Source organism: Ziziphus jujuba, chromosome 10 (assembly GCF_031755915.1).
Source record: "Ziziphus jujuba cultivar Dongzao chromosome 10, ASM3175591v1".
NCBI classification, from domain to species: Eukaryota; Viridiplantae; Streptophyta; class Magnoliopsida; order Rosales; family Rhamnaceae; genus Ziziphus; species Ziziphus jujuba.
The window spans coordinates 23,724,872-23,741,540 of NC_083388.1; the positions used below are offsets into that span (position 1 = coordinate 23,724,872).

The 16,669-nt window shown below is 32.2% G+C and overlaps 1 protein-coding gene, 1 long non-coding RNA gene and 1 pseudogene across 2 annotated transcripts; 2 read left to right on the forward strand and 1 right to left on the reverse strand.

Moving 5' to 3' along the window:
* The first annotated feature begins 361 nt into the window (after positions 1 to 361).
* On the forward strand, positions 362 to 1,333 carry LOC107412155 (pathogenesis-related protein P2). The gene is made up of 2 exons (XM_060811959.1): positions 362 to 1,049; positions 1,186 to 1,333. The coding sequence occupies exons 1-2, from the start codon at positions 792 to 794 to the stop codon at positions 1,210 to 1,212; spliced, it is 285 nt and encodes a 94-aa protein (XP_060667942.1). The 5' UTR covers positions 362 to 791; the 3' UTR covers positions 1,213 to 1,333.
* A 130-nt stretch (positions 1,334 to 1,463) lies between these two features.
* On the forward strand, positions 1,464 to 3,888 carry LOC132799635 (uncharacterized). The gene is made up of 3 exons (XR_009634458.1): positions 1,464 to 1,683; positions 2,142 to 3,335; positions 3,495 to 3,888. It is a non-coding gene; the product is annotated as an uncharacterized LOC132799635 (long non-coding RNA).
* Positions 3,889 to 9,837: 5,949 nt separating this feature from the next.
* LOC107412156 (uncharacterized) lies at positions 9,838 to 14,615 on the reverse strand (annotated as a pseudogene).
* Positions 14,616 to 16,669: the final 2,054 nt, after the last annotated feature.

The window sequence follows — 16,669 nt, forward strand, 5'->3', positions numbered from 1 at the left end:
TGCTATAAGAAGCTTTGTGCGCATTCAAATCTTTGCTAATGTGTTCTACCCTTATTGTTTTTATATATTAATTTGTGCCGATCAATTGTAAGAGATTGATCGCCTTCTTTTCTTCTTTATATATGTAGATACATGCTTTACATATTTATGTCATTTAGCTAATATGGTGCTCTTTTAAGTTGTAACAATAACCAGTGCCCATTTCTTTCAATAGATCCAGTTGGTGCTTAGTTTCCCCACAGACAACAGAATCTTAATAACTTTAGATATTTGCATTACATGTTTACGTGGTTCAGATTATTTAATGTATTAAAATGTAAAAAGAAAAAAAAGAAAAAAAAAGATGCCCGTGTTATGTTATTTCTATTTTTTAACCAGTTTCTAATGTATACAATGTACCTGTGGTAATCTGTATCTTCCAATGTATTTATCCTAGAATTAAAGCGACGTTTCATGACCGAAAACCCACACCTACAACCAAAAACTACACAAATTTGAGTTGTCCAAATTGACTAGTCTAGTCGATGCCTCTTTATCTTTCTAAATCCTTCTCTTGTTTGCATTTTTCCGCGTCTGCATGCAGCATCAGCCAACCGTGCCATGTTCGTACTATACACACCGGTCAAGGTGATAGAAATTTCATATGGCATACTTTTCAAACAACAAGGCTAGTCTAGTAAATTTCCAAATGGGGTCCTCACTGTCTATAAATTGAAGCCATTTTCAGCCACAAATCCTCAAAATATCTCAACCTCAACCATTTAGTAGTAATAATTACAGAGAAAAAGATCATGGAGAAGATGAGCGCTTTGGTGGTGTTGATGATGTGCATGGTGGCAAGTGCTAGTGCGCAGAGTGCGAGCAATGTGAGAGCAACATACCATTTGTACAATCCACAGAATATCAATTGGGACTATAACGCTGCCAGCGTCTACTGCGCAACCTGGGACGCCAACAAGCCCTTGGAATGGCGTAGGCAATATGGATGGACTGCATTTTGTGGACCTGTTGGGCCTCGTGGCCAGGAGTCTTGTGGCAAGTGCTTGAGGGTACGTACAACTTTGTTGTTTTAATTTTCTTCTATCTTTTTCCTTTAGTTTCTCTCATAAACAACAAAACTAAAAAAATTCTGTGGGAAAAAAGGATTTTAACATTGCCAATTTCATTTTGAATTTCTTCTTGAAGATGCAAATATATCCAGTTTTCTTTTGAGAGCTAGAAAGGGCATAATGATGGGCTGTACATTAATTTATGGATCCTGTGCAGGTGACCAACACAAGGACACAAGCCCAAGTAACGGTGAGAATTATGGATCAGTGCAGCAATGGTGGGCTAGATTTGGATGTGAACGTGTTTAAGGGGAATTTGGCTCAATGTCGTTCTTTCAAGGCTTCTAATGAAATATACCCCTTATTTCTTAGTTTTTTTTTATCCGCCCCTTGCTTCCCATTTTATCCCCAATGAAAGTAAAAAATTACTTTACTTTCCTATCTTCATTCCTTTAGTCCGAGAAACCCACAGTCTTTAGTTTCTGCACTCGGCTTTTCTATTTTTCTTCATCCCCCAGAAAACTCACACACAATCTCATTAAGAAAAAAAAAAAAAATCGGTGCTCCATCTCCTTGCATCTCTTACCTCTTCCCTTGCAAACATATGAAAGACTAAGGAAAAATTGCGTTTCAGGTAAGGATCTGTGTATTTTGATTGCTTTTTTTTTTTTTTTTTTAAGCTTGGGTTTTTGCTTGATTGGTGAAAGGTGAAGACGATGATTGGAATGGCGGAAACTAGTCGAAATCAAGTAGTAGTAGTAGTAGTATGTTATACAATTTAGTGGGGTGATTAAATATTATGAGTATATGCTTTAGGGTCGGTTTCTGTACTGCTTTAAGGTCAGAAACACTTCACAAGTGTTTGTTGAATTTTCTGATTGCAACTGAATATTAAAGGAAATTGAAAAAAAAGAAAACCCAAAAAAACAAAATTGAAGAATAAGTAGGAAGCAGTTATGGTTAAAATCTGCTTCAAATGTTGAATCATTTGTTTTCTTGTTTATATGACACTCTCCATCCTGCTAGATGTCATAATTTAATTACATAACTTTATTTTGATTTTATGTTGGTTTCTTGTTTATGGTTACGAAGGTGAGCAGTAGTTTTGCAGAGGAGCTTCACTTGGAAAGCTTGCAGCATCAAATAGAAAGTGATCTTATGCCAAGTGCCCGATGTGACCAAAGTGATTCTTATGGTATCCTTTAGTTATATGTTCTATGGCGAATTATATAAGTTAACTTCTTCTTTTTTTGTTTACAATTAGTTAATATTTAAAAAAGATGTTATACCTGCTATATGGACCATGAGGTATACCATCTATGTTGTTTAGTTTGCCTTAATTTATTTCTGTTTAGTTTTCAGCCAAGGTTAGAATTTCTTAGGCTTGGCTAGTGGAACATTATTAATTTTCAAGTTGATTACAAATATGCAGTTGGGGATAGGATAGGTGAACTGTCTTATACTTACTCCTATTTTATGAATTTGAGGTGGGTTGTGGAGATGTGGTATTAGTCTGCTTGTGGTTTTGTATTATAGGCTAATGGCACTCAAGACTTCCATGATAAACTGATATTTACAGATTGAGAAACCCATACTATTGGTTACAATTCCAAAAATGTGCTTGAAAATGCCTTAGGTCAGGTGCATATCGTTATCCTTGTGCACTTGATTGTGAGGTTGATGTAGTGTCCCTCCTTAACATATAGAAGTTGTGGGTGTTTTTTTTTTTTTTTTTTTTTGTCTAGAAGTAATAATCGCTGCCCCCACACCGTTTCTGTGAATTTCATGTAACAATTGGTGTATTACTAGAGTGGATATCATGATGGTCTCATAGCAAGAGAAGAAGCTGTAGCACAAGAGGGATTTAATATTGGCTTTAAGGAATCAGTCCTTGTTGGGTACAAATGGGGTCTAGTTAGAGGTGATACCAGGTAAAAGAAAACAAAAGAGGAAAAGAATTTGAATGCTCTATTGCTTATAGAGTTTTTAATGAAATTGCTATAAGCATATGATTAAAAAAGAATTTAAATGCTCTGTTGCTCATAGAGTTTTTAATGAAGTTGCTATAAACATGTGATTAACTTCTTTTCTCTGCTACTTTTGTCTTCCTGTTTTGTCCAATCTGCATCCCTATGAACTACCTTCACTTTAGTTCCTAAGGACTAGAAAGAGAGCATTTAAATTCTCAATATGGTAACCAAACTCTCAAAGACATGGATTGTATGGTTGCTTTTCATAAGGGTTTGACAACATGGGCTAAGTGGGTGGATTCTACTATGAATCATGGTAAAACCAATGTCATCTTCCAAGGAATTTCTCTTACCCACTACCATTAAGTTTGCTTCTTTCCCATCACCATTTTTTTTTTAAAAAAACCAAAAATTAATTTCATGAATTTCTTTGATGCTTTTTTTTTTCTTTCTTTTTTTTCCTTTTCATATTTAGTGGCAAGGGATTGAAATGAGCTAGGGGTGACAAACTGTGAAAATGAGACAAAACTCCTAAGTGGATCAGTTATCGAGGTGGATTGCCCGAGGCATTATATGTGGTGAAAGATGTATTAACCGGAATGAGAAAACATGTTCATCTGCTGGACATAACAACTTTATCACAACTCACAAAAGATGCACATCCTGGCTTTTATAATGGCTTTAGGCGCATGGGCTGTAACCATTGGTGTATTGCTGGACTTCCAGATACTTGGAATCAACTTTTTATGCATTCCTTATAATTTTCATGCTTGTTCTGGTATTTTAGTGTATAAAAATGATCATACGGTTTCTTAGGTCCGTCCTTCCATAGATCACCATTTTTAAGGGAATCAAGTTTAAAAACACGACCAATCTTTTCATTTTCAATATCAACCAGATATTGAGAGTTAAACATCATTAATGAAACTCTACAATCCTGCATAATTTAGAGTATTTAATATATTCATAATTTGAACCATAAATTTGCACAACTCTTTGATTTTTTTTTTCCCTGGTAAATATGTCATTTAATGGCCCACTCTTTAATTCTTTGGTTGTTAAATATGTCATTTGATAGTTTCCTGACCTTTCATGTTACATTAGTATATGAGTTTTTGGAAAATTGCATGGTGACGGAGGAATGAGGCAAACATATCAGGGATTCAAAGTGGGTGAGACTAAGACAAAATTATGAAAAAGTTCTCAAATTGGCATAAAAATTTGATTACCGTAGGGCCTTCTGTAATTACCAGTGAAATCTACTGTAATCAATTTGTCCTTGATTGAAAAATTATTGTAGGTTTCATCGGTAATTACCGAAACTCCTATGGTAATCACATTTTATTAATTTTTTGGCCCCCACAAGTCCCCTAATGTGTGTTAAATGCAACAATATGCAAAAATACTTTCTTCAATGATCTTAAGGAGAAAAAACCCTAAAAGTTCTGAAAAAGTTCTGAAATTGGCACAAAAATTTGATTACCGTAGAGCTTTCAGTAATTACTGATGAAATCTAGAGTAATCAATTTGTAGTTGATGGAAAAATTACCCTCGATAATCCATTTTGTTTGTAATTTTCTCACTTTTTTCAAATCTTTTGCATATTCTTTTGTCAGAATCATTAATAAAGTTATATTTAGCATGTTCTTGGTAGAAACACACATTATCGAAGGTTATTGGATTGAATTGTAATGATTTACTTTGAAAAAATTGAACAAATATAAATTGAGGCCACCAATACAATATTCTTGCCATACCATTATTTTCTTATTGACAACAAACCATCGAATATAACATATATGTAAAAGGCTAAAATATAAATATAAATATTTGGACAAACATATGTATATATGGTATAAATATAAATACTACCAACAACACAGTGGCCAAAAAAATATATAATGATGACAAACTCTTATTGATTCGAATTTAAAAGACACATGACAAAAACATTACAAGTTATCATTAACAAAATTTGAATACAATTTTGTATCATACTCAATCTATGTAGCATGCAATTAGAATGATTGTTAAGCTATTCTTTCTGTTGCATTATTCTTAAGGGTTCTCTATGAAGGGAGTTGCAGATTGTCATAGCGGATGAGAGACTTAAGTACAAATTAAATGGGAAGACAAAATAACATGTTAAGAGCCTATTATGTGTCATGGCATATCTTTGAACAAATTGAATGGGAAGACACAATAACTATGATTTTTCTTTGTCTTCGAAGGCCAAAACAATGTCATTTAAGACTGACCCTAGAAGTAATGTTATTCGGTTCTTGTTTGTATCATACTCGATCTATGAAGATGTAGAATAAAATTTATTGGATAAAATAAATTGGAAGTCCACAATTAGAGCTCCAACCTTATAAGGACATTCTCCAACCTTATACCAAAACTCCTATCCTCATAGTAACAAGGTTCTGAAACAAGAAATTTGAAGTCCACAATTTGTAGTGGTACATTTCGAGCATGTGGTTTGAAACTAATTAAATAGGGTCTTGTTCAATGTGTAAAATGAATTAAACAGGGGAAAAGAAGAAGAAGGAAAACTTACTATAGCCTTGAAATCAAAACACAAATAATACAGGAAAGAAGTAGTAAAACACACTTGCCTTCATGAACATTAAGGTAAGACCCAATTCCATTTGGGCCTGTACCATGCTGATAATCAAGACCATTTTTCCATAGTGGAACTCGAGCAAGAATGTCTAGGGCATTTCCTATAGGAAAATGAACATGTACCTTCCTATCACAAACTTACAAGAATATGGTCAATACATTTCACCTAAAATGAAATACATTATTTGAAAAAGAAAATAAAATACCATTAGTTCCATTAGGAAATCGAGCATTCCCAAGTGCAATATGACCTTTGAGGACCTGCAAAATGAAGCAAACCACATCCCTTTGCAATACTTGAAAAAAAATATAATAATAATAATGATAATAAAAAGGAAAAACAAAATAGATTAGCACTTACTGCATTATAGCATGGTTTCTCATGTTCTAATGGTTTTCCAAAATGAACTGTCCGTATATTAGTTGTTCGATGTAAATACTGCATAAATGCCCATAAAGATAACCACTTATAAGTTAAAAATGTATCAATAGAAAACATAGTCTATCTAGCTAAAATATTTAATAAAAATAAGTGCATGAATGTAGTTTGTAATTTTTACATAATTGTTACCAGTCAAGTACATATAATAGTTAATTATAGCTAACAAGCCTTCGCTCCTGAGTCAAAAAGATATATGCTGTCTGGATTAAACTAAGCACAAGTTTCTGCTTGTGACGCATAATGGATGATTGCAGCATTTGGACCAACCAACGAAAGAGCAGGAAAACTTAAGCCTCTAAAATGCTGCAGATATAACAGAAAAGAATATCTCTATCATGACAAATTTTGTAAGAAAAACATATTCCTCTAGTGTATTACATAATTCAAATTTCAGTTGCTAATTAAAGCAAAGCCCTGACATGTAATGTATAATTAAATTAGCTTCACTTTTCAAAGGATTTTTTATCAGACCCATGCTATGCTAACTAGAAAATCTATCAAAATTATCATTATTTGGTCCATAAGATAAGTAATAAACATAACCTGTTTTGAGGAATGGGACCCCAACATTTTCAACTATATCACTTTTTAAGAAGAACATTTAAAAGTGGTTGATAAAGTATGAATTAACATATCCATGTCAAAGATCATTTAAAAGTGGAAAACCCTTTATTTCTCTTCATATGTTGCATGAAACACACATTAGGGGACTTGTGAGAGTCAAAAAATTTGTCAACTATAATTACCGAAAGGCCTTCGATAATTACCGATGAAACCTTTGGTAATTTTTCTAGCAAGGGCAATTTGATTACCGACGGTTTCATTGGTAATTACCGAAAGCCCTATGGTAATCAAATTTTTTTGGCAATTTTAGAACTTTTTCTGAACTTTATAGGGATTTTGCTGTTTAGGATCATTGATGAATTTATATTTTGCATGTTGTTGCATGAAACACACATTAGAGGACTTATGGGAGTCAAAAAATTTATCAACTGTAATTACCGTAGGCCCTTTGGTAATTACCAATGAAACCTTCCTAATTTTTCCAGCAAGGGCAATTTGATTACCAATGGTTTCATTGGTAATTACCGAAGGACCTACAATAATCAAATTTTTTTGTCAATTTTGAAAGTTTTTCTTAACTTTATGGGGATTTTACTGTTTAGGATCATTGATGAATGTATATTATGCATGTTGTTGCATGAAACACACATTAGAGGACTTGTGGGAGTCAAAAAATTTATCAACTGTAATTATCGAAGGTCCTTCGGTAATTACCGATGAAACCTTCATAATTTTTCCAGCAAGGGCAATTTGATTACCGATGGTTTCATTGGTAATTACTGAAGGACCTACAATAATCAAATTTTTTTGGCAATTTTAAAAGTTTTTCTGAACTTTATGGGGATTTTACTATTTAGGATCATTGATGAATGTATGTTTTGCATGTTGTTGCACGAAACACATATTAGGAGACTTGTGGGAGTGAAAAAATTTGCCAACTGTCATTAGCGAAGGCCCTTCGGTAATTACCGATGACACCTTTGGTAATTTTTCCAGCAATGGCAATTTGATTACCGATGGTTTCATCGGTAATTACCGAAGGCCTTATGGTAATCAAATTTTTTTGGCAATTTTAGAATTTTTTTCCGAACTTTGTAGGGATTTTTCTGTTTAGGAGCATTGATAAATGTATATTTTGCATGTTGTTGCACAAAACACACATTAGGGGATTTATGGAAGTCAAAAAATTTGTCAACTATAATTACCGAAGGCCTTCGATAATTACCGATGAAACCTTTAGTAATTTTTCCAGCAAGGGCAACTTGATTATCGATGGTTTCATTGGTAATTACCGAATGTCCTACGGTAATCAAATTTTTTTTGCAATTTTAGAACTTTTTTTGAACTTTATGGGGATTTTGCTGTTTAGGATCGTTGATGAATATATATTTTGCATGTTGTTACACGAAACACACATTAGGAGATTTGTGGGAGTCAAAAAATTTATCAACTGTAATTATCTGTACTTACCGAATGCCCTTCGATAATTACCGATGAAACCTTCGGTAATTTTTCCAGCAAGTTCAATTTGATTACCGATGGTTTCATCGGTAATTACCGAAGGCCCTACAGTAATCAAATTTTTTTGGCAATTTTAAAACTTTTTCCGAATTTTATGGAAATTTCTCTATTTAGGATCATTGATGAATGTATATTTTGCATGTTGTTGCACAAACACACATTAGGAGACTTGTGGGAGTCAAAAAATTTGTCAATTGTAATTACCAAAGGCCCTTCGATAATTACCGATGAAACTGTCGACATCGGTAACTACCGATGCACTATCCGTAGTCATTTTTTTTAAATGTTTTCACTTCCTAAGGTCTGTTTCTCTTTTATTTGGTTTCGGATAAGTACTATTTAAATGTTTTCATTTCTTAATGTCTTTTTTTTCTCTTATTTTGTCAACGATGATCATTAATAAAGCTAGATTTAGCACGTTCTTGGTGGAAACACATACTATCGAAGCTCTCAAATGGAATTGTGGTGTTTGGGGAGTATTACAATAAGAATTAGGACATGCTTCCTAGTTTAGATCCATTCAGGATGATTATGATCAAAGATGCACCTCGCCAAAATAATGAGTATGAATGTGTTGTCATTTGAAATTAACTTTTATTGATGCTTTGTTATTGTGCTTACATGTGGAAATACACATGGTTGGTTTTCGTTATCAACATATTTGATGCCATTTCATTAAATGTAATTATGCAGGGGTGATTGTGATGTCTTTGCTTTGAAGTTCATCGAGTACAGAAGCAGTGAAGAGGATGTTTTATTTGGCCCGGATTACATAAGTTGGTTTAGGAAGAAATACGTTGGTGATGTGTATTTTAATAAATTTTCAATGTAGATCGTACGTTTGTGACTTCGACATCCAACTATCATTATGTTGCACATCTCTAATCTAAAATATAATTGTGGTATCCTGAGTATTCATTATGTCGGCTGAACTTCCATTTCACAATTCATAACTCGACATACATTCCAAGAATACAAACATTTTGAAGCAATCAGTTAAAAGATAAAAAAACACAATAATAAAAACAGCATAAATCCATTGCACAATGCGGCGCTGTGAAAGCATAACAAGCAACAGGAAAATAAAAAAAATTAAAGGTTCGAAATTATAAAAACAAAAGTGTGCCACTTGCAAGTCACCATTTGAGAACGTATGAAAAAAGAAATAGATAGCTCCATAAACATCAGTAAATTATAGGAAATTGTCACATACAAAGGCATAGATGAACTCTCATCAATCACCCAATGGCCTAGAAAAGGGCCACTTCTAAATAGAACTGAATACAAATGCTAAGAAGTATTTACTTTACAGGACCATATCTCAGCATCAAACCTTGAGCAGGTTCATCCTTAGATGGCTGATCCTCGCTTGGTGTAGACTCGGATGGATAAGCTTGAGCATAGTTTTATGCCATTTTTCTTCTTTTTGTTCCTATTCAATCACTTTCCTATGTTCTCCTCAATCTTCTGGCTGGTTTCAGAATCTTATTTAAAGCACCTACAACCCAAGAAGCTCCAGAAAATAAAACATTCTTCATTAAGGCAAAACCTGCACTAGTAACTTTTATGCTCTGCAGTTGCAAAGGCTGTTCAATTTTGTTTTCTTCTCTGAACACCTGAAATTTCTGATCCACTTCAATCACCATCACTTATTTTGTCAGTGAAGTTTTTTTTTTTTTTTTTTTTTTCCTATTTTAATCAAAAGAAGGCAACGTGTTGAAGACAATAGGTGTCTGTCATCAAAGTTGTTTGCTTTGTTGATTGCAATTTTAACTAAGACAAACCCCTTTTCTAGCACGTTGCTAAGAGCTAACCACATCCTCTGCCTTTCAAAATGTAAAGTAATCAATTCTAGGAGGCAGAGCTTTATTATCAATTTCCTACATGTACTAGTGAGGTTAACAGGTTGACAACATTACCATGTTAAGTGTGAAAGATTGAAAATTTTTATTAGAGAATCTTACATGAAGTTATTGTGAGAGACATATAGTTCAAGGTGAAACTTGTCTGCATAAACCAACTAGTAAAACCATGCAAATAAATACATTGTTAAAGATGCCACTTAATAGGATGGGCCACTCATTATAATATAAAAAATCCTGATGTTGCCTACAGATACTCCATAAGATGCCATTAGAATTGGTTATTTGAGCTTAACTGGAATAAATATTTCAGCTTACACTTTGAACAACACAAACACCAAAACTGGTAAGATAGAAGGAAGGAATTGTTGAGGATATCAACAACAGGTTTGGGATTCTAGAAGGATGTAGGTAATATTCTCCAAAACTAGGATAGTAAGAAATATCTGCAAAGGAACTCTGGAAGTTTCTCCTTAAAAAAATTCATACAAGTAGCAAAATAGACTCAAAAATTAGCTTCATAATATAAGAACTTAAATAAATTTAAAGAAAAGAATTTAGGCCTTACCATGTCAGGGTCCAATGTATCAATTGCATGAAGTCCATATCTGTCTTCAGGTACCAGAATAGTTGTTTTTGGATCTAAAGACTCAGTTTTACCTGTTTCATGTATGAAGTATTCAATTGAAAATCATAAATTTCATTAAAAATAAAAAATAAAAAGCTTTAAATTAAAATATAAAATATTCAAGTGGTCTGACAATTCAGAGCATTATTAGAAGATCACAATGACATAATAAAAAAGAGACAATGTTACAAAAAATTACGTCAATTTTCATATCCTAACAAATATTTAAGCAATTTCTTCATGCTATTGAGGTGAGGGTATTCTGCACGCATCAATTGAAAATAGAAAGCTGTCCAACCATTTGGATTATCCTCATAAGCAAGTGAGTTTCGAGAGGTACATTGCAGCTTGTCAAGTGCATTGGACTATTAACCATATAGCATGAATCAAGAAGCTATTTGCATGTCATTTAAAATTTAAGTAATAGCAAGTATATAATTTCAAAGAAAACAAATGCTCTTCGTGGAAACAAAAGCTCACATAGAGGCTGCATATCATAATAAACTTTTTTCCTAAAACTTATCCAACAAATTCAAGTCCAGAAATGCTATGCCAATACATGAATATATTTCATATTGTACGCACATTATATATACTTTCAACCTTCACTCTCACACACTCACAAAGTAGCAAAAGTTTGTTACGTAGAATTTATGCACGTAGGGAACCTTTAAAAATACTTCAAAATTTATTTCTTTCTCTTTCATTTCTATAAGGACCCTTTTGTGTTAATAAGAATTTGAAAGGAAATATGGCACTGGATGGATAGTTACCTCTCTACATGGATCATAATCTGGAATTGTTTCTACAGCACGTAATTTATGAGGACATAAAACTGTGGAATCTATATAATAGAAGGCATTCAAGTGTGCTTTTTTTTTTTTTTTTTTTTCCCGCAAAGGTGGCAAAGGAAAGCAATGATAATTTGGAAATTTCTCCATGAAGTTTTAGCTTATATACATATAAGATTCAAATTTTGATCTTCTCTTCTTAGTCTGACATTGATAATTACATGTGGAAATAAACTGTCTTGAGGAAGTTGTTGTTTGTTAGGAGCATTATTAACCATCACATTAATATTGAATAATGAAACAATTTCCCCAACTTATTGCCATGCTTGGAGTTTGAATTTTATTAAAAAAAAAAGGATAAAGAAAGAGAAAACAATTCCTAACACGTTTTCATGGAAAAGTTAAAATTTCTATTATGTTTACATTTCAATCTCATTTTAGAATATGAGCTTCTCAGTAATATTAGCTTGAGCCTCTTGACCAAACGATGGAAAGAAAACTATCTTATATTCTCCACATATAGAAAAATATTTTATTCTCCACATATACCTTTAGAAATCTATTAAAGCAGGAGTCTTATGGAATAAATTAGCTTTTACAAGACACTCAAATGGACTAATTGACATATGGATATTAAAAATGACAAAAGAAAAAAGAAAATTAAATAATTGTAATATAAATCCCATAAAAGATTCTTATCTTTTGACCACTTTCAAACCAAATAACGTCCAAAAAATTTGATGAGTTTATGAGCAATAAATTCATATATAATCAATGACCAAACCATCATTTTGCAGATTAATCATGTGTAGGTAACCAGCTGCATCAATAGTTGTGGAATTATACATACATATGCTAAACTTATGATGGTGGAAATTAGAAAAACAAATAAATAAATAATGTATGTCAAAACAATTACTACAGAATTGGGAAAAAATAAATCATTCAACAAAGTTTTCTTTTAGCAAGCTGTGCATGATAAGATCCATAAAAATTTACTAGAATCCCAACACAGTGAAAAGCCATGCCTTATCTAAAGATGAAAAATGCAGAGTAAATTACTACAGGAGAAATATTAAAGGAGCCTACAGGAACACACCTACACCAAGAGTTCCAACCAGAATACCAACAATGTTCACATCCTTTGCCTTCTCTTGACCAGGTAACATCTGTACAAACATCATCACTCTTTTAGTAAAACAAATTGTACATTAATACAAGCAGGGGAGTGGATTTTTAGAAAGGAGAAAAGAGAGTACCATTATTTGAGACCATACCTTTGCTTAAGAATTCTTCTTTGTTAAGAGCAGTCTGTCACCATGCAATTTGACTTTGCATCATATCTGATTAAAACCAGTAATACCATAATTAAAGAAAGATTTATTAATTTAGAGAAAGAGAGAGAGAACTAGCACAAGGACTTGCATATACTAGAAGAATTTGGCAAAAGGAAAAGTAAACTTAATAACACAATAAATATCTCAAGCAATATTACATGCAGACACAATAAATTTCATACAAAACCAGGTAACTTATATGTATACCTATTTCACAACCATTTAACGTCACTACAACACTTGCAAATGCAGCATTTTCACAACCAATCCAAAAAATCAAGTAGTCCTCCATTTTGTGTTCCTCATGTAATTCCCAGACCAAGCCTCCAATGGTATATCTATTACCAACTACTGTCCTGATACATTTATCATCAGAGAAGACACTAGCTGCTTCCAAGCTCCCATTGGAGATCTTATGAGATTCTGATGGACTCATGTCCGAAGACATAGTTCTAGCAAATTGGATTTCTAATCTAGAGCTACTCATACATGCTTCTACCACTTCATCTCTTATATGCTGTATCAAATGTGCATATTCTAGCCTAAAGGGGACCTGCATTTAGATTGAATGAACTATGTTGAGATTGGATAGCTGAGATAATTTGTTTTGGCTATATGTGAAACGACATGATCTCAGTACTAAATCATCCTAAAGGTGTAAAAAAAATTTAAAAAAAAAAAAAAAAAGCATGCTTATTGCAAATTTAGTATAGCATAGAAGTTCATAATAATAATTCTCTAGTAAACCACTTTACCAAGACAGGTTTGCCGTTTCTCACAGCATGATCTGATAAATTTTTTACACAATTGGACACCAGTTGACGCTTTTCCAAAAACAAAGAATGTTGGAAGAGTTGTAGTCCTGCCAATAATGAAAAAGAAGAGGCTTTTGAAACTATGAAACCAAAATCAATTGTTGCATAATATACAGAAACAAAATAACCACTTTTTTGAAGAAGAAGCTTCGTTGGCTTCAAAATCTAATCTTGATGCCAAAAAAGAACGCAAACAAATTGAGACACAACAATTTACAGCTAAGACAAAATTTCTCAGATAATATACAGAAACACTTTTTTTTTTTTTTTTTCGGCTTTAAAACAAACAATCCTATAATATAGTTTGTAAAAAAAAAAAAAAAAAAAAAGGCTTTAGTAAAGGTTTTATTAACGAGAACACACGGGCTGAAGCACGCGTGGCCGTAGTGCACGACATAATCAGCATTGATGTGCGATGCTCCGACTTCATCCACGCAACAGCTACTGTACGCTGTGTCAGCCATCATAAACAAAGATACATCTTTTACGTTGCCCTTCCAGTCGCTATCGGATTGAGATTCTCGTAGACACCAAAGCTTGTCCAGCAAAACACTCCCAACTATCACCGACTCATTTAGGAGCTGATCTGGGAAATGAAATTTACAAACTTGGTTAGTTTAGTTTTATTCACAAGCCAAAACACAATCGCCCTAAAAACTTAGTAAAAAGGCGGTGCAAAATAATCTATTTCTGCTACTTCATATGTTTTAGTTTTTCCAAAGAAGAAAAAAAAAAAAAAAAAAAAAAAAAGACACGAGAATCAAAGAGGAGTAATCACCTGTAAAGCGACTCTGGTGAAGCCGCCACTGCTAATGAACTCAGCGGTCCGAGTGATTTCATAATTCGATTCCAAGTCTATGGTCGAAGAAAGAAATCAGCAAACTAATCACACAAAAGCTCCCTGCAACTCTCTGTCTCCCTCTCTCTCTCTCCACTGCTTCAGAATCAATGTCGTGTGTGTTATGGTCCACCATTTGGACGCCTGAAATTGGGCATAAAACCTCCTTCCATAGCTTCAAGATCGTCCTTCGAATCCAACATCAGAAAGCACTATGAGAAGAAAGAAAGAAAGAGGGAAATTGGTGATTGTAAACGTTGAATACTTGGAAGAATAATAATGATATATGCTTCTTATTTAATCTATGGATAACATGTGAATATTTTGTTACTGATTTTTTAATGAGCTAATTTAAGTAATAACATACATTAATTTTTTTATTCTCTAAAAAAAAAAAAAAATCCTACATTAATTTTATGTGGGTTAATTTTATTTTTTTTCTAGATCAGGTGGAAGAAGACCTAACGCCAACACAAATATACAATTTCTGCTCGTCATTGATATCTATGAATATGGTTTGTCTGAATCTGATAAATTCAACACTTGCTGCGGTCAAGCTATGTTTGCGTATGAACCTTATATATATATATATATATATATATATTTAAAGTAAAAAATAAAATTAAATCCACTTTGCGTATGCGTGGTCAGGAAAATACTCGTTAGATAAAGAATCATATAAAATAACTCTGCATCTAAAGTTAAAAAGAACTATTCTCTTGCCAAAAGACTCTTTTAACACTTTTTATCCATTAAGTATTGGTTACCTGCTATAAATTGGTATATTAAAGCTATGACATACAAATACAAAAATATCAAAAACATCAATATTCTAATTTAACATTTTTCCTTGCAATTTTCAGAGTTAATGGAGTTTTCAATTTGTTTTTACATATTCAATTGTTCACCACTAATCGAGTTGAGATTATTATGTCAAAAAAATCAACCACGGAAAGAATTTTTGGAGGATACTATACTGCAGATAGTTCTATATATTCAAGAATTTAATTTAATATTGTTGTTGAAGAAATATACTCCATATATTCCAATATGTGTTTATCCTATAAAGTTCCAAAATCTTCCTTTCCCTTTTAATGGAGTAAGGGATATACAAAAGCCATATTTTATGATCCAAAAATATCCACCACGCCCATTAAGGGTGGATTTGGTACGGATTGGTTTGGTTTTATAAATTTTTTATTACTAAACTGACTAATTCGATTTGGGTTGGATATGAAACCGAACCAAACCAATGACCATTGGTCGGTTTGGGTTGGACTAACAGTTTGGGCCTTATATTGGATTTTGGTCAAAATTTTTTTATTTTTGCTATTTTAAAATAAAAAATTTTCTACATTGGATCAAAATTGTATAAAGTTTTTTAGACCTTTTTAATTATCAATATTCAATTATATTCATATATTATATTTTGAATTAAGTATTTTTTTAAATTACTATTTAAATTAAATAATTTTTACATACATTCACCTAAGCAAAAATATCAAATAAACTAACTATTAAGCATCAAACATGTGAAATAATACAACATAAAACCATACAACTGTAATAAAAGTTTACAATTACAACCTCATTATGCAAATACATCATATACCAACAAATAAATTCTACAACAAATTTACAACCATTATTAGTTATAAAATAGAATATAACCTATATTTGAAATCTTAAATTTCAAAATAAATTTATAATTAAATAAATTAACAATCCATAAAAATAAAAATTATTTTAAAAAGTCTTCTTCCACACTCTTCAATTCCATTCTCACAATATGCCATGCAAAGCTTACTACCTCCATAAACCATATTACATTCATCCTTCAAATATAAAATTACACATTAAACATTAAACATTAAATGTAACTAGCATTAGCAATAAATAAACATTAAGTGTATTACTAAAATATTAATTAATTTAAAAGATAATTGATAATATAGAATTAACAATAAAATGTTAACAAACATAACTTTTAATAACTAATAAAATATGATGATCGGTTTGATGCATGTTGAATTGGATAAAATTTTATCTAACTCGCAACTCGAATCGAACATTTCAAATTTTTTATATATTTGATCGAACCAAATTAATTAATAAATTAAAATCAATCCAAACCAAATCAAATATATCAATTTGATCGGTTTAACCGGTCCAATGCCCACCCCACAAAAACCATCCATGACCCGTTTATTTGATAAGTTTTCCAAAT

Excerpts from the sequence above, each read along its gene's own strand:
- LOC107412155 (XM_060811959.1), top strand. The coding sequence starts at position 792 with ATGGAGAAGATGAGCGCTTTGGTGGTGTTGATGATGTGCATGGTGGCA. Across the intron at positions 1,050-1,185 it reads CTTGTGGCAAGTGCTTGAGG|ATGCAAATATATCCAGTTTT; the intron begins GTACGTACAACT and ends TTCTTCTTGAAG.